This window comes from Coturnix japonica, chromosome 2, assembly GCF_001577835.2.
Source record: "Coturnix japonica isolate 7356 chromosome 2, Coturnix japonica 2.1, whole genome shotgun sequence".
Taxonomy (NCBI): domain Eukaryota; kingdom Metazoa; phylum Chordata; class Aves; order Galliformes; family Phasianidae; genus Coturnix; species Coturnix japonica.
This window is the reverse complement of record NC_029517.1, coordinates 37,859,455-37,887,031: the sequence shown is the minus strand read 5'-3', so window position 1 is coordinate 37,887,031 and position 27,577 is coordinate 37,859,455. Positions and strand designations below refer to the sequence as shown.

At 44.8% G+C, this 27,577-nt stretch overlaps 1 protein-coding gene across 5 annotated transcripts; it reads right to left on the bottom strand.

The window, feature by feature from the left end:
• Positions 1-134: 134 nt before the first annotated feature.
• POMGNT2 (protein O-linked mannose N-acetylglucosaminyltransferase 2 (beta 1,4-)) lies at positions 135-27,140 on the bottom strand. 5 transcript variants are annotated; one of them, XM_015854000.2, is made up of 3 exons: positions 27,013-27,132; positions 20,820-20,942; positions 135-2,439 (listed from the first exon to the last, which is right to left on the bottom strand). In XM_015854000.2, the coding sequence occupies exon 3, from the start codon at positions 2,345-2,347 to the stop codon at positions 614-616; it is 1,734 nt and encodes a 577-aa protein (XP_015709486.1). In that variant the 5' UTR covers positions 2,348-2,439; positions 20,820-20,942; positions 27,013-27,132; the 3' UTR covers positions 135-613. The 5 variants fall into 5 exon arrangements, with proteins under 5 accessions (XP_015709486.1, XP_015709484.1, XP_032298261.1 ...); XM_015853998.2 differs by lacking the exon at positions 20,820-20,942 and having other exon boundaries at positions 27,013-27,140; XM_032442370.1 differs by lacking the exons at positions 20,820-20,942; positions 27,013-27,132 and adding an exon at positions 9,657-9,767.
• Between the last annotated feature and the right edge of the window lie 437 nt (positions 27,141-27,577).

Sequence of the window (27,577 nt, the reverse complement as noted above, 5' to 3'; positions counted from 1 at the left end):
GTTGTCTCCTTCAGTCAAAACAACAACAACAAAGAAAAGAAAAAGCTCCCCTACACACACTTCATCACAGCAGCAGATAGACAGATCTATCACAACATGCATTTCCACAGGCGATAAAAAGCAAAAACGCCACGGAGGTTTACAGCAGTTTAATGAAAGCTCCCATACCAAATCCTTAACTCAAACTTACAGGTACTGAAAAAAAATAACTTACAGTTGACAAAGCTGATGAGAACTGCCCACCTACCCACGGCATTAGCTGCGGATTAACGCTGTGCTTAGATACCACACAATAGAAACAAATTTAAATCACGACTAAGGTACACACAATGCAATTCCATTCTGTTTTCAATTACATGTATTCATGTAACGTAACCTCTGCAAGTTCCCTGAAGAACAGAGAGTTGTTTTCTTTATGATTTTTTTTTTTTTCCTAACACTCACTGGAAATAAATACCATTTAAAGAACACACACACATACACACAGAGTGCAGTCAAATGGACACTGAGGCACTGGTACAGTCTAGTCCTCTTCAGCCCTCTACAACTACAAGACCATCAGTTTTAAACCAAAGATGGCGTGGAGGGCAGAGCTGTACTGGTAGTGCACAGGTTATGTACTACACAAGAGCACATCTGCAAAAGGTCCCAAGAGATTTTTGTTGAAGATGCAGCGTATCCACACCAGGTATATTGTGAAGGGCTTAATGTTTTCTGAGAAGGTGTGATTCTGATGGGACAATATATAAGGCATGTAAGTGTTTTCTCCTTGCTCTTGTATCCACACTTCATATTTCACTTCTCTGACCTTCAGGTACTTCAGGTTCCAGGGGACCTGCCAGGACACAGAAAGCTTCGCTTCACTTGTGCCCTGGACAGAAGCCTGACACCTGGCATCCCTCACTTTGCCAGGGTACAGGCTACCAGACCACTTCTTCTTTGTCCCGGGCTTTGACTTCACAGTCTGCCTGATGACATGGATGAGGGAAGGGATGTCCACCTTTGTGTCCTGGTAGGCACGAAACAGCCACTCAGGGTTGCGGCAGCACAAGTGCCGTGGCACCTCTGTGCTCTTAATGATGCGTTCTTGCTCAGCTTTGTCGAGATGTGCAATCCCACCCTGATCCCAAGGTCTGTCTGGGTAGGTAATGGTGTTTTCCCTGGCGGTGTTCTGCCAGGCAATGTACTGCAGGTCCATGCCAGGAAGTGTTGCCAGGGTTTTGTAAGGGGTATAGTGTTCAGGGTTGATGGCATAAGGAAAGAGCTCCACCACCGTGGCACCTCTTGGCAGGAAGAGAGACATCACTAATTGGGCCCCATGCATGCTGACCAGCATGGACGCGTTGCTGATCAGCCGGACGATGTCAGAAAACGAATGCTCCTCCAGAGAAACCGTAATGGTTTTCATCTGAAACTCCTGGGCGAGGGCCAGGATTAGTTCTGCCTCATTTAGGATAAGTCTGTTGATTGTCCGACTGAACACCACGATGTACTCCTCACTGGAGCTTTCTTCCAAGCTGACGTTCAGCTTCTGCATCATGAATTTGGTGAACTGCCTGATCTCGTTACCAGAAACCAGGATATTGGCCTTCGGCCCTTGCGGCTGGACAAACCCATACTGGTACCAGGTGGTGATTTTGGACAGTCCCACGTAAGATTTGGTAAAGCAGAGGAGCCTGCCCAGGGTTTTAAGCTGCTCCCTGAGGAGCGGCTGCTTGTTACTCAGTAACTTGTAGAGGTCAAAATGAACACCTTCACTCCACCCTTCCATGAAGAAGAGCCGCGTCTCCGGGTCTAAATCAGTGAACTGCTGCATGGTGTAATAGATGGGGAGAAGGTCATCGTGAAAGACGTGCATCAAGTTGTCTGGGTTGAACCTGTTAGCAATCAGCGCCACGTCAGGCACGAAGACCGGCTTTGGCATGAACTTCAGCGCGGCAGCGGGCAGCTCCACAAAGTTAAAGTATTGGGTGTTGTGATCTTCCACAGAGGAGAGGTCGAGCAGAGCTGGCTGGAACCTGCGGGAGCCCAGGTTGGGCAGCATGACCGAGGAGTTGCTGTGGAAATAGATGAACTCCTCAGCCTCGGTTGAGTAGCAGAGGGATTCAAAGCGGCAGATGCGGTCGGTGTGCATCCTGCCGGTGCACACCATCCTGGTACCGTCCTCCAGCAGGGTCTGGAGAGCTGCATGGTAGTCAATCTGAGCCTGAGAGAGCTCCTGGGACTGGCGCATGAGGAGCAGCTCCTCTTCAACCATGAAGGCATGCTCTCGCAGCTTGATGTATTTCCACAGCACGGTAGCAAGGACAGACACGAGCAGGGCATTAAACACAGCTGCTATGTTCATTCTGTAGTTAGATCCTAGCAAGATGACAGGTGGGGAACGCAGCAGAGGGGGAGCACATCATTAACACTCCTTGACATGGTGAAGGCAGAGACCTGTGGAAAATAAAATAAGAAAGGAACCATTTAAACATCAAGTTTACAGACTTACCGTAACTCATATTTCATGGACTATTCAGAAGAGGATCAGGGTTTTTCAGCATTTTTCCTTCTTGAAGGGGAAAGGGAGAAAGTCTGCCAAAGCAGCACTTGAAAATGGAAAAAAGGGAACACAAGAGGAAACAAAAGAAGCTTTCCTCTCATTTCCATTTCTACCCTTGTAGAGATGACAAAAAAAGAGAAAAAGGTTGAGGATAAGCTCCATGAATTTTTGTCAGAGGAAAAGGGACACGGTTCAGTAGACAGTACTAGTGGTAGGTGGGCGGTTGGAATAGGTGATGTTAAGAGAACTTTTCCAGTCTTAATGATTCTATGATCCCTTGACATGCTGCTGTACCAGCTGTCCCATGGGAGACTGCCAGGTCACTGCCATTTCTTAGGCTTCAATTGAGGACCAAAGGCTGGGAGCTGCCACCATTTTCCAGAAGAAATAATGGCATAGGAGAGAAGAGGGCTGCACTCTTTAAACAAGGAACTGATGTTTTATTGATGTAATCAAACCTTCACTGACTGAGAGTGTCTGACTTGCACCCTCACAGCTGATCCTTACACAAAGGTGGGTAATACATTACAATTGTTTCCAGCACTTTCTGGTGCCTTCCCATTCCAGCCCAAGAGTCTCCTATGTGCTGCTACATGGCCTCCCTGTTTCTTTTCCTGTTACAGGAAGCCACTGTTTTCTTCCTAAGCAGAAATGCTACTGGCTTATATCAGAGCATTGATTATATTTTCAACTGTGAATTTCAGTTGAGATATTGATTCACCTACAGTATTTATGGGCTCCGATCTTCATTATGCATCAAGGTTCACTGCTAGTCAGCCTGTAGATAATAGTGGTCATGACTCATGAGGAACTATAGAAAGATAAATTTCTCATTGGTATATACCTGATTAGTCTGTTTCTAATTGCAGTTTTTAAAGAGTGCAATTTAAACTCCCTTTGATGCAAGTTTGTAGAGAGGGGAAAAGAAGCAATAGCTCAAGCACGTGTTCCAACATCCCAAGCAATGATCTCTTAGCATTTTAACCCAGAGACACTTTTCTTACATGCCAGAGTGGAGGAAGACAGCAAGGCACATTTAGGACATATGCAAACATTTCTCTACTGCCAAGGGAGTTCTTTTGAAAAGAGATATTGCAGCTTAAATGTTTGATCTTACAGTCTGATTCATGCAGCTTGGAAATGAATGGAGATCCATTCATGGAATTCAATAAGGTTAAAAAGAATCCCCACAGCCTGTGGGATCCCTACAGCTTGCAGGATCCCCATCCTAAGAACTGAAAATACCTGAGAGACTGAATAATGCCATAGAATTGAGTGCTAGCTGTAAGCCATGCAGATCCTAGAGGTAGTCTCTGGGGACCTTAGCAACAAATTCATTTTGGAGCAGCTTTAATGACTCAAAGGAGATAGAAATGAAGCCCACCTCCTTTGGCAAGTAGTCTGAAATACTGGCTCATTTAGCAACTCCCTAAAAGCAAATTTAAAAGGTGCTATTTTTGACTTCAGCCATGATAAAGGAAGGGAGAAAGGACACAGAATGGTCATCTAATTACCGAGGCATGATCATCTCCCTACACCACTCCCAAAAGATGCTCTTCTTAACACTCATCCAGCTTTTCAGCCAGCCTGTAGCACTAATGGCATAAAGGATTTGCATAAACTGTCCTAACTCTCAACCTTAATTTCCCTGGCAGCAGTTTAAATGTGGTCTCGTCCCATGTGCCGCAGATATCCAGCACAGACGAACAATGGCTGCCACATCATCTCTCAGTCTTTTCTCCAGAACAGGGGATGATCGATGCTCCTGCAGCCATCAGATGTGGCTGTCCCGTGGCAAGCCTTGAATGGAAACCTACTGAGGACAGCAGTGCATCACTTGGTGAGCTTTCAGGCCCAACTAATGCCTTCAGATCAGTTCTCAGGAAAAGAACCACCCTACCCTACTTGGGTGTTTGATGGGGACTGTTCTTAAGTTATTTTAGTGGTATGAGATTTGAAAGCTTTGTTTTTCTTCTTCGCTGTAACTGAAAGACATTCTGATATCACCCACCTCTCCACATGACATCTTCACTACCCATCACAGCTATTGAGAATTTGCTGCTATCAATGGCTTCAGCAGCATTAGTAAAGAAAGGACCAGGTCCAGACAACGAGAGTTGCAAGAACTTGGCAGAGGAGAACAACACGTGGCCCTTTTATTATTCTAGTCTGGCAGGGAGTGTGTGTTGGAGGGTGTTTCAGAGGCATTAGAAACCAACAGTCATAACACATCACTGACAGCACCTGCATTTCATGGGCATCTCAGGGGTGGGGAGCTCCAGCAAGCATTACAAATCCATTGAGCCATACAGCCTTTTCTGATGTTTCACCCCGACTGATTTGTTCTCTCCCTTCTAGCCCCAAGGGAAGGACATAAGAGGCACTTCAGAGATGCAGCCCGATGGATGCGGCTGATGTTCATAGGTTAGCAATTTTCACTGCAGACTGTGCTATGGCAAAACCTGCTAAATGGCTACAAATGAACAGCTCAGCTTTTTAATAAAAATCACCTGTTAGCCCTCCTCTGTCTTTCCCCTGGCTGCAGCTCTTTCACTCCCTTGCATCTTAGCTAAAACAAGTGCGTGTGCTTTATCTGACCGAGTGTCAGGAAGGAATGTTACAAGCTAGCAGTGCTGAAGGAATTCATCTTTATTCTTGCTTCTAGCTGCTTATTTGTAAATCCTGGTTCACGCTGCTTAGCTGAGAGCTGCTTTTGATGGAAGTGAACAAGGGAAAATGGACAGCAATGGGCTGTCATAGGCAGAACTGAAAAGAATTTCACAGGTACTCAGGGAACAGTCTTGAATCTTTGCCTGTTTTCTCACATTTTTATCATCCGCTACTTTTTATTTGATGCTTGCAGTGAACAACATGGAGAATAAAACCCCTGGTCCCTCCGGGAGCAATGGAACATGAGCAGCACACCGTGCCACCTGTTTGCTCCTGCACACCTAGGAGGGGCTGCATCAGGGAGACAAAGGCAAGTAATCACTCTCCACATCCCCCGAGGCTGAAATTCATCAGTTAAGTGCTACCAACAGCAGTAGTTGGGCATGGGGAACCTACCCAGAAGGCAGCAAACAACTCTGAAACGGGAAAACATTTAGTCTTCCACCTAAATGAAGCTACAAAAGCTACTTTTGTTACTAAACCTCCCTCAAAAAATGGGTCTAAGGCTGTCACTCCCCCCCCATAGTGTCACTGGAGAACATTCTGAGATCTGAAAAGCAAGCGGTCGGCCAGATGTGCTGCTGCTTTCCCTACACTCAAAGCCCTCAGTGCTCTGTTTCATTCTGCATGTGTCAGCATTTGGATTGGTCACACCTCCAGCTGCTCACATAGTACCCCTGTGTTGGAAGAGCTCACCCCATTCTCCATCTCTCAGCATCATTCTCTTTGCCAAGCTACCGCTCCCCTTGGCACAGAGCACTGATGAGCAGGTAAAGATTCTGGGGCAGCGTGCGTCTGGGGGGTTCAGTGAGAACCCTGTGACACTTGCAGGTCTGTGGTGTTATGGGCAGGTTGGATTGATGTGCTAACTATCCCCAGGAGGTGGGAAAGCAACAGGAAGTGTGGATGGAGAAGCTGTTCCTCTGTTATTAACATGTAGAGGAGAGCAGAGTGGGTGGAATTGGAGAGAGGAATTTCTACTAATATGCAGTTGGCATAAAGGTCTGTTTGGATTCATTTAAGAGATGAGTTCTGCTGTTATTTTTTAATTATGAAGCTAGGGCAGGATGAATCACTACTTTAAAGATATTAAAATGATGGACAATGTTTTGAACATCTCGCTATTTCTGTAATTACTGTTTAGGTGAACAACTGGGAGAAACGCTACAAAATCCAACGCAACAAAAACCCCAAATGCCACCAATATTCACCACTAAGGCCCCGAAGCAACAAACAACAGCTTGATTAGAGAGGACGGGGGTCAACAGCAGGTCTATGGACAGACCTCCAAGTCCTGCAGGACACGACCAAACAACAGGTTGTGCCTGTGTCTTACTACGGCCTTACAAAGCTTTTCTTACTAACTACCCAAGCCCTTGCTAAGACATTTCTCCATTTTCCAGAGCTACAGGTGTCCAAGATAAAAAGCTGGGAGCAGATTTAGGTGCTCCTGCCGTGGGTTAGGGAAGGAGTCCAGGCAGAGACGTGTGGGCAGTGAATGGGCAGGGGAACATGGCCCCTGTGGCACCCCAGTGTATGCAATGAGGGCAGATATCCCCTCACTGAGGGTAGTTCTCCATTCCTGCTCCCTTCCCTCAGATCTGCCTTTTGCTAAGCTGGCTTTCCAAGACCAGCAGAGGAAAAGTAAGGAGTGCCAACACGACATTTCACACTCCCCCTGCAAAATGTCTTCCGCTCTTTCTCTCATCTGTGATGCAAGAGGCTTAGCAAAGGATGTGGTACATGTAATACATGCAGTTTTAAATACCTACTTCATTCATACTGAAAGCAGAAGTTGCTAGAAGGCAACTCTCCCGATTGGAAGGAGGGGGAGTTGGGATTCGACAGCCAAGAACAAACTGGCTTTTATCCTCAGCTCTGTCACAGATTTCCTGCAGAACCACCAGCAAGTCAATCCCCACAGCCCAAAAGGCTGTTATCATCTTATTCACTGTATTTGTTTAATGAGATACATATATCTTTCACAGTACATATCACATTAAAGAAAGGATGGTACACTGAATGATTGATATCCTGGAACATTTTCTTTGTAAAAAGCAGCCAAGTGTAGAAAGGCTGACTTTTTAAACAGGAAAAGAGCAGATTCTTGAAGGGAACAAATGTGGTAGTTAAAGCTACAAATAGCATTAATGAAGCCGGATACAAAAAGGGAATATGAAAAATAAGAATAATTTAACTCAGTGCACTCAAACTAAATTTATAAAACAGGACTGTATCTGGAAACAAAAAATAAAACCAAATCTAAATCAAACACAACCGTTTTAGAAAAAAACTTTAGCTGTCTACAGACAGTAGTAGCCAAAATTAGGTTTAACTTCACCTTTTATGGTTTAGTAATTCAAGTCGGGAAGATAAAGTAGAACTGTAAGGCTTCCTATGATAAGCCCACAACCAAGGAGGCTCTGCACCATGGTCCCAAATGCACACATACGTTCAGCATGAACAGGAGAACACTGGTGGCTAATGCACACCTACCAGTTGTGCTTAAGGATGGAAAAGAATTTTCTTTAGTTTAATTTCAAGTCAAGGGTGGCTGGAATAGGAAGAGATTCAACCTGACTTTCAGGCTAACTAGAAGCCATCAATGCAATATTTGTTGAAACCGCTGTCTCCATCTAGAAAAGAGCATGTAAAAAATAATAATTCCAATAGTAAGCAGTCAATACATCTAAGTAAACCACAGAACTGGGCTTGAAGTGTGTAATGATAAAGAATATCTCTCGGGCTTTTAAGAGCTGCTTCTCCCAGATCTCCATTCCAGACAGAAAGACACGACTTGTAAATCCCGTCCCCAAATTAAAACTCTGACCTCCAGAAACTTCCCCTACATAAGATGTATTTATAATGAAGATAAAAAAGGCTGAGTAGGAGATATAGGAAAAATCAGCAAAACAATACCAAAAACCCACCCAAAAAGCAGAAAAAGGAAGTATTTCTCTCAGCCCCTAAGCCTTTAGGTTTGTCCAACAGTCCCACAGCTGAAGACGAAAACTGAAGGTTCTCAAAATAGCCATGGTTAGACTGAGGGGGAAGCTTAACAATTGATCTTGGCACACTCGAGTATCCTATCAAAACCTATCAGCTTCTGTTGGTAATAAAAGCACTGGCGTAGGAGTTAAAAATAATAATAAGAAAATCCTTTTGCCTGGTCCCTTGCTTTCAGTCTGTAAGCAATATACCTTTGTGGAAAGCAAAAATGTGTCAGAGACCAACAGTTTTATCTTAATCCAGTGGGTCTTTAGGTCTTATCTAAAACAAATACTGAGCGGGGGTGGCTGAGGGTAAAATTTCCCAATGCTACAGAAGTGAATTTAAAAGAATACGATGTGAAATCCTGGAAGTAGCAAACAAGATGAGCTTTAGTCACTCCAACTATGCCTTTGGGCTTTAGATGCGACTTGCTATTTCTCTGCATGTTACCTGCCTTTTCTTTCCACCCTCTCTGACGGGAAAAGTAGCTGTGCTATTTGGAGACTGGCACTGGTACTTAGCAGCATTTACAGCCTGAGCTCTCCCTGCTTCCCCTTCAGTGTGGTTCTGAGAGCACTCCTGTGTGCTACAAATTCTAAGCAGGGGATGAAGATGCTGGAGCACAGCACGGCCAATAAGAGCAGTGAAAATTCCTCCTGGGTTTCCACAAGCCCTACAGTACCATGTCTTTAGGGGAGGGTAAAAATATATACGTATACCAACCCAGTAACCGTCCAGTAGGAAATGAATTTACGAAAACCCACAGAATTCTGTCCAGATCAGAGATGTTTTCCCCATGAGACTTTCTGTTTAAAAACAATAAAGCAAACCTCCAGCCAGACAAAGACTGACTACAAAGACATGGGATTATAAAGAAACTGCTGACCTCCTTCCCCCTCCCTCCCAAGCATGCATAGCCACAAAAGAAAGGTTTGGTGTGTGTGAAGGGACAGGGAGAGTCAGAAACACACACTGAAGCCCCTTAGAAGTACCCTGCAGCCAGGAGAGCCCGCACAAGTGAATTCAGAGCTGTATGTGATCAGCACAGCAAACAGAGCACAGTTACAACAGCACCCAGCAAAGAGACACATTCATTCAGAGCATCTGCAGCCTTTTTCATCCTGGAAGTACTATCACTAGTAGATCAGCGTTTCAGCACATGCACGCATACCTGGTGTTGCTAAATAAATGAAATGCTATCCAGTGCCTCTCTTTTCACGGGAGGAAGGAAAAACAAAAAGAAGACACCTTAAAGCTATGTTTTGCAGGGGAACGAACACTCTCCAATCCTCTTCTTTCCCCACCACCAGAAAGAAAGAAGGAAAAAAAATTGCATCTCCCAGCTCTCGGCACAGTAACTGTGCACCATCTGCAGACCGAGCTACCTTTCTCCCCCAGGTCTGAGCATGCTCTGTCTGCCGGCAGTGTCCTATCGCTCCAGCTGGCTCACCTCAATTTGTTAGCCTCCCAGAGGTCAGCCTTGCATGCAGGATGATTTGCTGCAGTATTCCTGCAAATGCCCAAAGGGCGGCCACGTTGAAACAAACCGCCCTGCTGCTTCGCAAAGCTGAGTGTGGCACGGGAGACAGACGGCAAAGCGGTCCGGGGACACTAATTTTAGACATCCTGGTGTTGGGTGCTATTAATGCCACTGCTGCTCCAAACACTTTGCAACAAAGAACGTAACAATAGCAGAGAAAGGGAAAAAAGCTGCCCCTCGCTGGAGGATGTCAAAGCCATTCTGCATGCTTTCTAGCAATTCCCTTGGCACTAAGGAAGCGATTTCCTAGCCGTGATGGTCAGCAAATGGCTTAGTATTGAACAACACTGTGAGTGCCCTCCTGCCGACATCCAGGGAACCCTGTTTTTGAAATGAACTTATCTTTTACAGGGGAAACTGTGATTCCTGAGCACAAAGGCACAAAAGGAGCCAGGGCTTTTTAGACAGCATCTTGCTGCATCCAAGCTGAAGGTCACGAAGACAAAAGTGTCGTACACCAACCTCATCAGCAGAGCTGGAACCTGTGGGCGCCGAGCAGGTTCTGGGAGGTGGCAAAGCAGGCAGTACTGATTTGGAACATTTCAATTCCTAATCCTGCAAATGGATCCCCATGCCAGGACCACAGAAGCATCCCAGTTCTGCCTACCAAAAGGCTCACAGTAGGAAATCATATCCCCGAACACAAGTATAGCTGTTATCAGGAGCAACATCCTAGCCCCGCAGGGACATATTTGCAGACACGTCACAGTGGAACATATGAGGCTTGCTGCATGATACCCCTTGCTGATTATATGGAAGGCTCTTTTCCCTTAAGTGAGACTTAAGAGGCAAAGTAAGAATGACAGAAAGAGAAGATCTTTAGCACCCACCTGCACGCACATGTCTATACAGACACCCTCAGATGAAGAGCAACCCTTTTACTTAAGGCAAAACAGAAGAGCATTCCTGGGTTTTTGTTTGCAGCAGAAATTATCCTTGCTACCAAAACAAAGTTTAAATGGCTCTGCATTAAAAATAAAATAAAATAAAAATATAAAAGCCATTAGATAGGGAGGATTCCAAACTCAACCTGGAGAGCTTAGCAGCTAGAAGGGTTAGCATGCCACCTAAACTCTCATGTTAAATACCCACCATGGATAATGTGCATCTCCAGCTTCTTATCCTCCCCAAAGCATGTTGGAAGCCATCTGAGAGAGGGGATAAATGGATTTACAGCACCTGTTGACACTGCACTATGAAGTCACACGGCATCAGCTGGTTGCTGTTGACCAAGTCTCCGATCTCTCTGTCCATGAACAACCCCCTACTTAGTGTGGGAACCCAACCCTGAAGAACCTTCTGTTTTCATGCAACAACACAAGAAGGCCCTGCCATATTTGTCTGCAGCGAGAGATGGAAGCATTTACAGGGTGGTGAGGAGCAATACCTTTTGAATCATGTTCACAATAAAGCACAATACAGAATCACAGAATCAATAAGGTAGGAAAAAATAATTAAGATCACCTAGTTCAGCCATCAACCCATCACCACCATGCCCACTGACCACGTCCCTCAGTGCCACATCCATACAGTTCTTTGGTACCTCCAGGGACAGTGACTGCACCACCCCCCTGGGCAGCCTGTGCCACTGCCTCATCTCTCTATCAGAGAACACTTTCTAATTTCCAATCTGAACATCCCCTGGTGCAATTTGAGGCCATTCTCTCTCATCCTATGAAGTACTGCAGTACCTAAAGCCTTGGGGGCAAGGATCCATCAGCATCTTGGGTTATTACACATTAGGCCTCAAACCCAAACAGCCCCAGCACCATCACTGCTGAGGAAGGTGGGTGTCATCCAGCATCACAAATGCTTAGAAATACTGTAATACCTCAGTATTTTTAACCTCGGGTTTCTGAGTGCCATTTAAAAGCCAAATGCGCAAGAAAAAATAAGCTGAAAGAAACAAAGGATAAGCCCAAATAATATTCTGCAAAATGGACAAAAGATTCTTCACAAAGCTAGACCTCCAAAGCTAAGCCTGCCAACGTGATGAATAAACAGGACTGTGCTATCTACTAAACTAGGGCATCACAGAAATAAAACAGACATTTTCTCATCTGCTCTGGTGTGCCACTTTTAAATCTCTACATTTTTTTGTACAGAGTAAGTAAAACAGTTCTGCTCAACTTGGAAACATTAACAGCTGCTCGGATTAAGAGGACAAGGTGTCATCTACTTCAGTACCCCATTTTTCCAGCCTGTGCCACCTCAAAGAGGGCTTTGAGGGACAGCACAGAATGACCTGGGTTGGAAGGGACCTCAAGGATCATGAAGCTCCAACCCCCCTGCCTGGCAGGGCCACCAAACATACACATTTACTAGATCAGGTTGCCCAGGGCCCCATCCAACCTGGCCTTGAACACCTCCAGGGATGCCCACCCTCTACCTGAAAGGACCCGAAAGGGACAAAGCTTGCTTGGGGGAAATATATAAAACAAGAGCAAACAGAAGAGATCCCCAGTACTGTCAGCCAGTCCTCTGAGAACTAAGAATATCCAGGGCTACCTTTCTCTTTTTAACCCATCTTATTGCCCTCTGGCCTCAGTGAGCTCAAAGCTTCAGTCTGCTGTGGAACAAGAGAAGCATTTTTTCCTCTGAGCTTTCAAAAACGAGGAATTCAGTGAGATCTGTAGTCGATTTCACCTAAGAAACACCTTGATTTTGTGTCCTCTAAACTCCAGAAAGCCCCAGTGCATAACCTAGCTTCACTGATGCTACCGGGAGCCTTTTCACTAAGTCCACCTCTGGTCAGAGACTTTACTGGAGGGAATCCTGACAACTCAGAGATACCATAATGGGCTCTTCTTTTGAGTTAAGCTTTGATTTTATTGGAGAAGGAAACACAATGCTTACTGACTGGTCTTTCATTTATGAATAAGCTCCTCCTCTACTCCCGCAATGACGTACTTGCATAGATTTCACAAGTACAATTTCTTGCATCACACTTAGTCAGACAGTTAAATCCCAGCCCTGGCAAGGGCTCCATAGTCAATCTGTCACACCACTGGGTAAGTGAACTGAACATTATTTCATTAGAGGGGGAAAAAAAAAGCAAATAAATCTAACAACTCCGAAATTACAACTAATTGTCATTTACAGCTGCACTATAACATACTGAGCGTGGCAGCCCCAAGTTCTTCCCAAATAATCAGCACCATCAGCCTACTGCAAGTCAGTTCTGAACCAACACAGTCTATTCAAACCCCATTAAGAGTCTGATAAATATTTAATGCGCCTCATAAAGTTGCAACCTCCAAAAACAGCATCACAAAAGAAAAGCAGTTAACATTTCTGGACTCCTACAAAGCTATACAGCACAACCCAAACTTATCGAGCTAGCAAAGAAGTCTGAATAGACCCCTCTTGGTTTAGGACTGACAAACAGCGGTAAGTTGTTATTTACTGAATCTCTGCCTTGCACGTATATGTTGCAGGGGTGCCTGCGTCACTCCAAGTTACGACATATATTATTTATAAGCCTAGAAGTACACTCTACAAGAAATTGTTCTTCCTGCAGTGCTTTTCAGCCAAAAGTACATCTCAGTTTGAGAGCACAAAAAAAATTCATGCCTGAAAAGAACTGACAAAAAAAAAACGTCCTTGTGTTAATAAATATGCAAGGAGATAAAGGCAGAGCTGGGTTTCTGGACACCAAGAAAAATCAGGGCTCCACACACAGAGGATCTGCCATTTCGCTTCTTCACAGGGTAGCATTAAAGCTGATGTCAAAAGGCCCAGGACTTCAGCCAATGACTGAAAATTCCCCAACAATGATACATTTCAACAGCAAGAAAGGTATTTTCTGAAAGGGAACTCAATGGCCAAACCCTACTTTGCTCAACTGCTTCAAACAAGATATACTCCCAAGCTTATAAAAGAGGCTGAGATAATGATAATTCATTCTTGTAAGAGTAGCTTGGCAAGTAAACAACATTCACTTAGATAGACATGGATCCAACACTGTTTGTGAGACTTGCCTTTTAGGTTAAAAAACAGAATTCTCAAGCACTTTGAAGGATGTATATGGGAGAAGAGCTAACAAATGAGGAAGTATGTGACGAACAGTGGGTGAGATCTTCAAGCACTACACTGCATTTTCTGGATTATGCACTCATATGTGAACGGGCCACAGTCGCTCCAGCACCGATGAGAACACCTCTGCTCACAAGCAGGATTACAGCAGCACCATCCCCTGCAGCTGCCTGTGCCCTGAGCTTCCACTTTCTGCTCTGTTCAGAGACCTTGTCCACTCCTAACAACCATGGAGAACCAAAAGCCACAAGACAAAGTTATCGTACTTCACATAGAGAACTCCATGGGGAGGCTGTAACAGCGCCTACAAACCTGATCAAAATAGCAGTTTCGATCCAAGCTGGGGAGTGTGCTTCAATTAGGCAGACTCTGACAAATGCCTGGAGGTGCATAGCACAGCAGCATGACAGGAAGGTAGTTCAGAGCCAAGGCAAAGGAGAAGCTAAATCAAATCAGGGGAAATAAAAAGATTTACTGCCATTTTGAGTCTCCAGATTGCAAATAGATTCTTTTACCTCCAATGCCCCCTTGCACACCAGTACAGCACAGTCCCCCATGTTAAAGGGATGCCGCCATCATGTACCCCAACTCCATTCATATTATTGCAGTGTAAAATTAACAGCTATCAGGAGCACAGTATTGCTGAATATCGTAGCACCACAGGACCATCTGAATTGGAAGGGACCCTTGGATGTTGTCTTGTCCAACTTCCCTGCAATGAACAGGGACACCTACAGTTACATCAGGTGCTCAGAACCCTGTCCAGGCTGACCTTGAGTGTCACCAGGGATGGGGCACCCATCACCTCCCTGGACAACCTGTGCCAGCGCATCAGCACCCTTATTATGAAAACCTTCTTCCTTATGTCCAATCTAAATCTCCTCTCTTTCAGTTTGAAACTATTTCCCCTTGTCCTGTCAAAACAGACTGTATTAGAGTCTGTCTCCTTCCTTACAGCCCCATTCTAGATACTGAAAGACCGTTCTCCCTGCAGCCTTCTCTTCTCCAGGCTGCACAACCTCAACTCTCCCAGCCTGCCCTTATAGGAGATGTGCTCCATCCCAGAGGCAACCCCCCCTAGCATAACCATTTGGGTTGATGCTAAGGGAGTGCAAAACATGCATGTTTTGGGTAGGCAGCTCATCCCAGAGCTGCTAATACTCAAAGATTCAGTACAGAGCCTAAGATCTCATGAATCATCTGAAACAACTCAGAGCAGAAAGAGTGCGTTACCTGACAGCAGAGGCCACAGGACTGAAAAATATCTTCTGACCAGTTTAAACACTCCCCTAAAATTCTGTTTTTATTGGTACTTAAATATCCCGGACTGTTTTTCCCTGTGGAAAAGAACAATTCTTATCTCGTCTCTCATCTGATTACAGTACCATCAGAGGGCTCGGCAGGGCAGTAGCAGCTCGTGGCTGTGGGCCAAGCATTTACTGATTCAAATGCTGCTCTGAGGGCTACTGCCGCTCCTGACAAGGGGGAGAGAAGAAAGCAGCATGAATCATCTTTCTCAGCTTCAATATGAACCGCTGCACGCAATAGGGGAAGTGTGATGAATACACAGAGTTACTTGTACAAAACCACGCCAAGTCCTCCAGGTGTCATATGCAACAATTTACAGTTCAGTAGCTATGAAGAACTTCTTCGTGCCCTTGGCAGACAGAAAATTCACGGAAGGACAATTGAATCTAGGCTTATTTATCAAGGGCACAGTAGCAAGAGGACAAAATTCAAGGCTGATTTGAGAGGTTTTTGTTTAAGACTTACCTTTCCATTTATTTCAATAGTAACAAAAATAAGGGGTTAATTTTTGCCCTGTAAATCCTGTGGTTGCCGTTCACTGGTGGCCCCTCAGTGATGGGAGATCCCTTCCCCAGCCTTGCCGCAGCAGCTCATTTCTCTTCCCTTCTTTCCCACCAGCACGATCTGCTGTGTCTGTTGAGTCAAACGCTGAGTCAAGCATTTGGGAAGGAGAATCTCTTATAATAATAATTGAAAGGTAACCTGACTGTCACTCAGAGAAGAGCAACATAAGCTTATTAAATCAACTGCTGTTTAAAACAGCTGCATTTGAAAACACCTGACCCCACTGATTATGTGCAGCTCTGGATCCACATGAAAACATTCATGAAGTCAAGGAGAGCAGCTACATTACACACTATTTCAGCTACTTCACACACTATTTCAAGACATCAAAGGCACTGCCAGCAGCATCCCTCATCAAGATGTGCTTCTCCACCTCTACACTTTTGCTAGCATTGCTGCTGACACAGCCATTCCTTGCAAAAGCTGTCAGACCAATTCCAATAGCCCTGCAGTGTTACCCAAGCATGGGAAGGGAAGGAGCAGGTCAAACCCCTCTTTTGATTGCCAAGAATCGCCAAGATGAGTCATAGTGAGAACACACATACTGTCAGAGCCATTCTCATATGGGATGGTTCTTGTGACCTTGGACAAAAGACTCAAATATACATAGATATCAGCCATGGGCAGGCAGATGCATCTTCAGTCCAGAGTGGTCAGAGATGGGGGATATACAGGCACTCTCTCCAGCTTTGACTCACCCAGCTCCAGCATCTCCGTGGCAGACTGAACTACTTATAAGCTGTCCTGGAATTTGCTGGGATAAGCTTGCTGAGATAGCTGACCCTTCTTCTCAGGCAAAGGGATCAGAGCTACAGCCACAAAAAGCTCCTCTTGCAACTACAAAGACTCCATCTGCACCTGTATTAATGCAGCAAGTATGTGCAAGGAGAAAACACCCAAGTCAGAGGCTGGCTAGGAAACTGCCATTTTGGTAACTGACTTAATGTTCTTAACATAACACAAAATGACCACTGTTTCTTTACCATCCAGGGGACAAAATATACTAAAATAAACCCCTTCCTCTCAAATTTACTTGAATACATTCAATGATTAAAAACAAGCATGTACTGAAGAGCCCTGTGTTCCAACGGGACAAAGATATGCACATAAATTAAGCAAGGACTAAGAGTGCTTCTTGGAGACTTGTCTTTATGACCTCTATGCTAAATATATATGTGTAAATATATGTGCATGTATGACTAGTACACAATTCATAATGAAATATTACAATTAATATATAGTCTGCATATTGCTCTTGATACTTGCATTAACAGATGATGAACTATTAATTTAAAAGACTTATTCCAATAATCTGCTAGCTTCCTGGATTAAGTTTTATACACAATGGTAACACAGTCAGAAGCCAAGAAGCTGTGAAGCCATGTACAAATGTGTGTGAAACTGTCCCAGATAACCTTACAGGAAAAGGCAAGGGGAAGGCAACTCCAGTCACCATTTTCTATTAATTCTCAGGTCTCTGTGTGAACATGGGTAATAACCTACGTAGTAAAGAACAAACAGCCAGAAGCAAGGAACAGGGGTAAGAACAGATCATTAAAAAGTGATAAGCACCAAGGGTCCTAACTTAGCTGTAGGCAGTAAAAATACACACACACACAAGAAACCACCTCATGTCTCCTCAAAATGAATTTGGTCATATACTTTTAGTGCCGAATAAGTGACTGCCTCAGCATGATTCCAGCGTGTCTGTTAGACAGGGTAGTATTTCATCTGTGTGTGGAGGTCTGCTAACCTACTTACCCAGGTGTTTCTCTCCATCTTTCTAAAAGAGGAAATTACGCAGCACATTAATTTCTGTACAACTTTATATTTTACATTCCTCCCCCTGTCCCCTCCCTCCGCTCCTCCCATCCACTGCAATTTATGAAGAAGAATGAGTAGTTCACAACAAAATTGAAATACATCCACAATGCAATTAATACTGCCTCAGTCTGGTTTGGCTCACACAAGGGAACTTATGATCACAGAATCACAGAATGGCTTGGGTTGGAAGGGACCTCAAGGATCATCAGGTTCCAAGCCTCAGTGATATGGCAAGTCAATACAAAGTAAAGAAGAGGTCACGAATCTAGTGTTGCATGCTCTTCTGGAAGCCCTTTTTGGGTGAAAGGCTCATTTACCCAGAGAGATAGCACTGAAAATTATTCTTGCCAGTACAGAGGGATTTCAATTCACAAAGCTTTAAAGCTCCAGTGTATTTACTTTACAGGGGGTCAACTGGGAGAGGGGAAAGAAAGCAACAGCAAACTAAGACATGAAGCAATTCACAGCTAGCCCATTTCCAGTCCATCAAAGGCTCATCAAGTGACTGTCCAATACAATGGACGGCTGTCATCCTGTACCTAAATTCCATTATCTGCTTGCCAGAAGCAAACATAAGACCCACCACATTCAAGTCATAGACAATGGAAAGCATTCCTCTTCAGAAGAGCCCAAAATAAGGAGAGTCTTTCCTGCGCCAAAAGGACAGAGCAAGGAGGCTTCAAATTTCTTTAGGGTATTTTTGCAGTCACTAAAGTACAACCAGGACGCTGGTTGGAAGACAAGAAGCACTAGAAGGGGAAGAGCAAAGCTTCAGAATCTGCTTATTTTTCACTGGTAGCCATGAGGGTCCATACAGGGATCTTTAGGAAAAACATCATCTACTGATGACTGTGTCATCCAAAATCCAGGAAGAAAACCCTCTAACTCCAATGTGGTGTTAGAAAGCAGCATTCCTTTATTCCTTACAATATGTATCAGAAGACGTGACAAACAAACGCGGGCTCACAGAATTCAGGTTCTACATTTAAACAGTTAATACACACATGCAGTACATTGGCATACATATTCATTCTTTTCCAAGAACTTATTAATATATGCTAATGTCCCTCTGGGTGTGCGTGGTTGCATTTAGGATGGTCGTACACCCATTTACTTTATCCTCACTTCTCCATCATCACCATTATCACTGAGACTTTTGGCTGCCCCTTCCCTGTTTTTCCCCAGCTTGGCAAATCTCCATTACTTGTTAGGCCATAGTGAACAACTTCCAAAACAATATACATGAAAATCTGAGGAAAATGTTCTTGCCCCTGGTGAAATGCAAAGATCAGTAGTCTATTATGACTCCAGTGCTTCTTGTGAAGCAGAATTAAGAGAAAACAAGGCTGTTCACACACCAAGCAAAGTTGAAATGGAAAGCTTTAGAATTAGCACTCACTGATTCCTTTTGCTATTGGACCTTAAACTTATCTGCTGATCCCTATCGCTAAACAAACCAGTCAAATGGCAATGAAGGCTGCAGGCTGGATGGCGAAATGCTTCCGCTGCTGAGGGAGAAAGCTTGAAGAACTAAAGGGTCAAACAACCGAGCTCTTACTAGACATGGCATTTCTAAGAAAACTCCCAAGTTAAGCCCAAATAGACTATCAAACTCAGGTGTGTTCCTCTCACCTTCTGTGTGTTTCTTTCACAGAAAGAAACAAAACTAAACAAACAATATAGAAAACACTAGATTGAAACAAAGGCAAGGAAGAAAGGAAATTGACAAGAAGGAAAGAGAGAGCAAAAAGAAGTCACTTTCACAAAGGAAGTACAGCAGAAGAATGTGCAACCTTCAAAGACAGCTCCAAAGATAAAAAAACACCAGAGTGGGAGATTATCTTTTTGATCTACATCAATCAGTAAAGCACTAAGGAATTTCCAGTGATGACCCTAAGACCCCATTGTACCGCACAAAGTAAAGAATATCACTTATAACACAGGAGATGGATATGAGAACTGCAGTGCCAGCTGCAGTGTTACAGGACCAGGCAGAGGTAATTCAGGGAAAATAAATGATGCTATAAAATCAGTGCATCAGAAGCAGTCAGTCCCCATATCTCTTCTGAAGGCTCAAGGACACGTGAGGGATGATATCTAATTCAGCACTAAAAAAAGAAATCAGCAATAAAAATATTTCCATCTGCACACACAAATGATGCGCCCCTCCCCACCAGAAGCTCAAGGGGACAGGAGGCTTCACACCAACAGGAGCATGCAGACAGCATCCGAGGCACAGAATACACTGCTTCCTCAGGAAGAAAATGTGCCACAGAAAAGAGCAAGAAATGTCTTATGGAAGAGAACTAAAAATGGGGAAGATAAAACAAAGCAGCCGAAGGACAACCAGAGTAAGGGCCAGATGAAGAAAAGATTGAGACTCTCTGGGGTCATTGCACAGCCAGCAGGAGCCAGGAAAAAAGGAATTCCTCCTCTGGAAACCCTTTGGAGAACTGGATTTCTCAAGCCTGTAGAAAACAAGCCAATATATGAATATACAGAGGTTCTGCCCAGAGTTCTTCTTTACACTGGGCAAGAGGGGAAGGGGCTTGACTGTAAATCATGGAGACCCTCTACATATGCTATGCACTGTCTCGTAACATCCTCACTCGCTCCTTCAGGATTTGGACTCAGTGATCATTATGGACACCTTCCAACTTGGGACAGTCTATGGTATGATTCTATGATAATATTTCCAGCCCCTCATGCCAAACCACACCATGCCAGCCTACCCCAAGTATGGTGTTATGATGATCTTTAGCAGGCATGGGCAGAGCATCAAGGCAAGAAAGGGAAGTGCATAGACATAGGATTGAAAACACCAAAGCATTAGGGTCTCATCTACACCAGTTCACACACAGAAAATCATTTCCTCACAGCAAGGCAGAAGACACAGGCATCCCTTTCTGCCCTCTCAATTTAGCTGTAGAGCATCAGCAGCATGCTTGAATCAGAAAAAGTCCATTTGCGGACGACGTGACAAGAGCATTCATGTTAAATATGTTCTCAGGAAAACTGACAAGGCTAAATCCAGGTGCAGTTCCACATCTTTCACCCTAAATATGGAAAATTCACACTACTCTGAGATTGCGAAGGGCTTGGTTTTATCAGTACTACTTATACGCGCTTTCTTGTTTCCTTTTAAGCATATTGTTTATACTGTACACTCAGAATAAAAATGAAATGCACAGCAGTGCATTTATGTATCACAGAGATTAGATTAAGCTAACAGACTTGAGTGCCAAGTGATTTTAAAGACAACAGATCCTTATTTTTTAAACATTTTTCTAAATTATATATGGGCCGTGTAACCCCCCAGACAAATGAACAGTGATAAATTACGTTCTGTCTCTAGCCAGGCACTTCAAGCAATCTCCACCCTCCCACCTCCTCGTCGCATGAAATAAAGATGAAGCACCGCGCAACGTCAATCACACTGCAGCTCCATTTGGCACCTGCCTGCACCTGAAACGACAGAATAAACGTGTCAACATTTCCATCAGTCTCCGCCATCAGCTGCTGAAGTTTTGGCTGCAATAAGCTCAGGCACCCCCTGAGAGGGTGCTGGCTACTACACGCGTGACACAGTGAGCATTACCGCAGATCGCAGCCTGTTCCTCTCACAAGTTTCTCCCAATGGGATTGCTCTCCTAGCAGCTGACTTTATCTTTTGTAGCTGGACAAGTGATTTCGGCTGTATCTGAGGACTGCACTGCATTTAATGAGCAGCACAGCGCGCTCCATGACCCGGCTGCTCCCCAGCCACATGCCTGCGGGAATGCCGCCTGCAGCACTAAGCCTGCTGCATGTGCTTGAGCACACACATCCCATTTCTGACCTGCTTCATTACCCTTTTCCCAGCAAGTTCACTCAGAGTTAATTTAATGTATTTAAGGACTGAAGACCAGCCTCAGCTCCCTGCAGTGCTATCAAACATGTTACAAGCAGAGAACTTGGCCATATTCCATCTAGGGGGTTTCCTCCTAAGTCCACTTCTGCATGTAGTTGAGCTGATGTTTAATAACTATGAGAAAAAGGCTCCGTGCTACACAAGAGTTCTCCACTGTGGAGAACTGCTGTACCCTTACACTGACCCTTGCACTCCCCAGTCCCTCATGTACAAGAGCTGGATCACTTCCAGTTGGCCTCATCCAATACTCACAGCTGCAGAAGATCACAGCAAGAAGCAGTGATTGTTCTTCCTCATACTCACTCCCTCATAACTTTAAGACGTCTCCGTACTGCTACAGAAAGGCATCAATCTTCAAGCCGGGAAGAAACACCAAAGAAAAACTATTCATACCCCAGCACTGCCAGAAGGAGTGAGGAGAGGCAAGTAAATGCTTTCCAGCTTCTTCCTTGGCAAACTCGCTCACCTTAGGGGTCTGATGTCTTTACCTTCAAACCTCCATAGAATTAAGATTTTCTCCTCCAAGGGCAAATTCCAACTTTGTCAATGCCTGTGCTACCAGGAGGCCTCATACAACCACCTGGGCTTTGGGAGGGAGAGGGAACATCTTTGTTCATAACTCGCATGTGCAATCTCACAAACTGCCCATTCATAAACACCTGTATTAAGCTTTCTAACAGTTTAAACACAAATCATTTCTCTATTGATCTAGCCAATCTAAACATGAAGAATGATAACAAGCTGGAAAACTTATCTCAGCCCTGCTCTAATTGCTACTCAGAGCAATCAAAGCAGGAAAGAAGTGCAGAACAGAAAATGAACTGTCTGTATTACGTTTGGATTCTGGTTTATATAGTACAGCATCATCTTTGTCAGTGCCTAAGGAAATACAAATACACTATATACCTCTGCATAAAAACAAAACATTTTTTTGCTTTCATTATTTGAGTAGTAAGCCATCAAGAGAAACATCATTGTAGTCATTTCCGAGATGCTTTTACTTTAGCACATGTGATCTGTCTGCAAAGGTCTGCGAAAAATCTTACTGATTTTCATCCAGGATGGTTAAGATTTAGAATCATAGAATACCCTGAGCTGGAAGGAACCCACAAAGATCACGGAGTGTGGCCCCTGGCTCCACACAGGATTTACCAAAAATCAAACCATGCCTGAGACCATTGTCCAAATGCTTCTTCAACTCCAAAGTAAGACAATAGGGTTTTGGATATTGAGGTTCTATTAAGATATGAAGCATTTGGAGATCTACTTTCTAAAGGAGAAGGGGGAAATAACTGGGAAATAAAGGAAGTAGGAAAGGCTGTAATTCAAGTGTGAGATCTACAAATAGAGACACAGACTGAAGGAGACTGAGGAACCCAGTATCAAAGACAAAAAGAGATGGCAAAGGTAGGAGTGGACTAGAAATCTCTTTAGTACCTTAGGTCCACTTAATCACACTTGGTTTTAAATTCGTTCATTCCCCTTTCTTTATTTCAAAAATTAGTCAACCATAGGTACCACAAATGAAAACCCACCCATCAAAAGCAATCAAGGCTACGTTTTAAAGGCTAACTCTGCCCCTCCCTTTTCATCTCCCAGGCTTCCAGCTTCTCATCTCAGGACTGTCAGCAGCTGTCAACACATCATACGAGAAACTCATCTGAACACACAATATAACTTGATAGGCAATACATCAGAATACCCAGATGTGACATCGGCAAATTCCAACAGATGGTTCTGGATCATATCCAACGATTAGCAGAAAATGAGACCAAAAGAAAAAGAAATGAAAAAAAAAAATAGAGAAAAAAACACCTATGAAGGAAAAAAGCAGACGCATACAAACAGCTCCAGCAAGAAGAAGAAACAGATTTGGTATATGCACTGTTTCCCCTTTTATCCTATCTGTTCCAGGCAATGAGACAAGCAACAGCTCCACCTTTTGTCCTCAGCAGCTTGTCCTGTCATTAATAGCAATATGCATAATTCCTACCCTAAGAGGAGACATCTAAATAAATATGTCACTGTTAAAAGCAGTGCATAGTAGTAATGAAGGCGATTTCCAACTGAGAAAGCTCTTAATGTTTTGGGAGCCAGGCCCTGCTCCAGCATCTGCGTGGCCTCTAGTAACACCAAACCCAAGCTGTTCAGCCCGTAAGTAGCTGCAGACTTCTAACCTGCTCCCATTCCCCACCCTACCCAACTCCTCGTTGCTCTCATACAAGGGTTGCTCCAAAAGTAATGCCTCCTACTTTACTATATCACTGCCTGTTACTGCCCAGGTCTTGCCTTGCCTTGCCTTGCTCCAGTTCTTCCCCTGCCTTTATGACACACTACAAGTGTTCGCTTTGCTCTTTGAAAAGCAACTCTGTTTATCTTAATGTATAAGCTCTGATGTAAAAGGCATTTAATTGAATACCTATTTCTGCGTATTTGAAACAACCATTTTCTTTCCCCTAAAGAACTGATTTCCATTACACACGTTGTAAGTTTTGCTGCTGTATATTGGTGGGGTTTCAAATACTGCAGAGGAACATAATCACATTTTCTGACATTCCAGAATGGAACGTAAGTGTTGCGACAACATATACTAGTTTCTTAGAGATATGAACGGGCATTTAGCCCAAAGTATATGCTCTGATTAAACATCAAATGGATACCACCTCTTTAATGCTTGGAAGTTTTTCCATAAATACTAGACTAAGATGTTCCAAACCATCACATTTCTAGAGGCAGAACCAAATAACACGCCATTTAAATGTTTTCAGCGGGAGCCCTGTAAAGGTGAAGGCATAAAACAGTATCTATGGAATGAAACTGGTGAAATATCACCTCCTTCTATTTTGATATTTAATTATCTGGTTAGCAAAGCGAAAATACCACAAACCAAAGTCCAACAATCAGCTGTTTACGTTATTTATTTATAGGCACTTCTATAGCCCATCGCCATAGAAACCAGGAACCTTTTTTCCTCCTTGTTCAAAGGAAAAGTTGTAATTTTGAAACGCGATCCTTTGATGTCAGAGCACTCGTGACCCCTGCTACAAACACGCAGGCAGGAGCTCAAAGAACACGAACAGACCTAAGTGAAAGGCAAGGTGACAGGGAGAGAAACAGAAAGGAAACGGAATAAAAGGAATGAGAAACAAGCAATAAAGAGGCAAAGGGACTCTCTGATTCCCAGCGTACTTGGTCCTACAAGATGTGACCTTCCCCACACTCTTCCCTGTGACAGCGTGTGGCTTGTTCATGGAGCACAGTTCAATTAATCAAGAGCTATCAACAAGTCCCCAATTTACGCTGAGGACACTGGTGAATACTCTTAAGCAAGGACTGCCACGAGGAGAGCAGCTTACAAATGAGGCTGTGGAGCACGGAGTAGTTCAGAAGCTTGCTTTGACTGCTGCTCACTTCTGATCCCCCAGCAATTAGCCATTAGCAAATTCTCACAGAATTAATAGACCTTTTCAAAAATACCATCTGCTCAGAAAGTAGCAAAGAAATGAGTAAATTAGAATATTGCTGTTGCATATACCAATAGATGGAGTTACTAGGTATGCCATGCAACTGCAATTCCCTCCTGATACTACTAGTATGCACAAACACACACCTACTTTCCAGATCCTCAGAAAGACTGGAACTGTTTAGTATTATTTGTCTGGTTGCTTCCCAGCATGCAATGAAATAAGTATAGGTTACATGCACAGACACAAAGTAAATCTTTACGTTATGCTGGTGGTCATTCTGCAGTCTTTTTTAAGCTGTTCCTTATATAGGACAGAAGTCGCATGTGTGATGGGAGGAAAAGTGACAAGCCCTTATCTGGCGAAGTACCAGCAGGCATTGTTATCAGAGCAGACCAGTTCTTTTAAAACAGATTGATGAAGCTATTTTTGAAAGCACCTAATAACATCACAGAGGAGAATCTGATCTCCGCAAAGGTGAGCTGTGCAGCTCGGCACTCCCAGGAGACAGCTAATGAAACCCAAGCTCATCAGACCCAGCCTGTGTCCAGTAATTGGCTTTGAAAACTCACAGCTTCAATTCCACCATGCTGAGTTCAATGCCTTGCTTGCAGCTCTGAGCATGGGCAGAGCTGAGGGCTGACTAGTGTGACTAAATGCGAGCGGCCACCTTTCCGCTACCTGCACAGCCAGGCCAGCCTGCATGCTTAGTGTGTAAGGAAAGAAACCTGCTTTCCCTCACACCTCACACCCACTAGCTCACACCAGTGTGGGGAGAGGCAGCTTCAGGTGATGGGGTCCAGCTCTGTGCCTTACAGCTCTCCTTTGCACAATTATTCCTGCCTTTCTCTACTACCTCCTAGAAAAATCTGCTCTTCCACAGCCTGGAGAGGCTCTGGATGCAAAAGCCATGCTGAACAGAGTGCAGGTCTTCACAAACGCTGGATGCTGAACACCAGCTTTTATGACAGCTAATTAAACAATAAGGGTAGACTGAGTCAAACCACCGCCTTGGAATCACAAACCGTTCACAACATGCTCCTGCAAAGCAGCAGACTGCAAAGCAGGAATCCTATATTGAGCTCCCGCATTTGGTATCCACCACACTTGGGAAAGTGACACTGCAAAATGAACACCCTGTCTTTCAGCCGACGTGTCAGCATACATCCCATGTGCTTGGGAGAGAAGGTCATCCCGGAGGAGAGCTCTTCTGGTTCTCAACTCTGGAAGGCTCACACAAGCCAATCCTTCAGCTCAACCATGTTAAGGGTTGGAGACTGCTATTAAAAGGCACCGTTAGTGCTGTATTACCAAACTCAACAGATCCTCCTGAATCAGAAACCACCATGATAAAGTCAGCATTTGTCAATAGTTATCCAACTATGGCGCTGGTGTGAAAACACCAATATGTTCCCTCGCGTTCACCAGTTGTTCAGATACAGTCATTATGATCAGCACCAGAGCAGAGCTCGTCTCCACAGCCATTACCCTCACAGCACACTTAGGCACTGGGTTAACCCAGAGGGGACAGAAGAAAGACAGGGGATGCAGTGACCATAAGTAGAGGGCTGAACCAGAGCTCAGAGCTTGCAGGTGTTAATACGTTTCACATCGACACACAACCTAAAAACTTTCCCACCATGCTTAGTCAGCACACGGTAATTAAAAGGGGCAGGAGGCAATTAATTCAGCACCCACGTTAACTGGGGCCAAACCTAGAAGGGCTGGTGAGCTTACAAAGCTACATGCAGGTATGCTGAGGACTCCCGAGGCGCTCAGGCACGAGTGAACATTGTGAAGAGAACATAATTACACGCTTGGTGGACCCGGTATGCTTAACCTGACCTCTAAGGAAGTTATTAGCGCTGTAATCGCACTGCTCCCACGGAAGCCCGTCCCGAGCACCGCGCTCCCTCCATAAACACTCATCAACCTCTCCCTGCCAACCCCTTCGGGCTACTTTCACTCCCGGCTCGGAATAAGTCTCCACGATCCACGCCTCCGAGTTCGCCCTATACAACCCCACTGCCGCCCCTTCCCACCGCTCGGATACACGGCAGGAGCGGCACCCCGCACCCCCCGCCCCGTTCTCCTCCCTTCCCCCCGTCAGCCGCCCGCACCATGCCGCCCCCCTGCGGCCGGGCCCCGCCGTTCCTCTCACCTGCTCCGGGCACCGACGGCTGCACCCGGCCGGCCCTACCGCCCATACCGCCCCTACCGCCCCTACCGCCTCCTCCGGCGGCCGCGGGGGGCGGGGGGAGGCGGGAGAGGAGGCGGGCAGCCCCTCGTCCTCCGTGTGCTGAGAGCATGCGCGGCGAGGCGGGAGGAGTTGTGGGAGCTGTAGGACTGCTCAAGGAACAAATAGGCTTTGAGGGTGAAAGTGTAGGGAAGGCCCGCAGTAAGGAGCTGGAGGTGCTGAGGAAGGAGCTTTGCCTCAGGCTGGGGGTAGCTAACATTAAGACGGTGCATCTATAGGAAACCCGAGCAGCTTATAAATGTACCGCTCATAAAACCAAGCAGGTGCCTCTGTAGACGCTAAAACCGCTGGTTTTATAACACCCAGCACTCTTGTTGAAAGCCTTACGTGCTCTCTGCTTTCTTCCTGAGGCATGATCCATTATCTGGACTGGGCTGACCTGCACAGGGAATGGGATGTGGTAACACAGCCCTTGGAGGACAGATGTATCAGTGGTGGGAAGATTTAGATGGGCAGTTGCCAGATTGGA

Coding starts and splice junctions, on each gene's coding strand:
- POMGNT2 (XM_015853998.2), bottom strand. CDS start 2,347: ATGAACATAGCAGCTGTGTTTAATGCCCTGCTCGTGTCTGTCCTTGCT.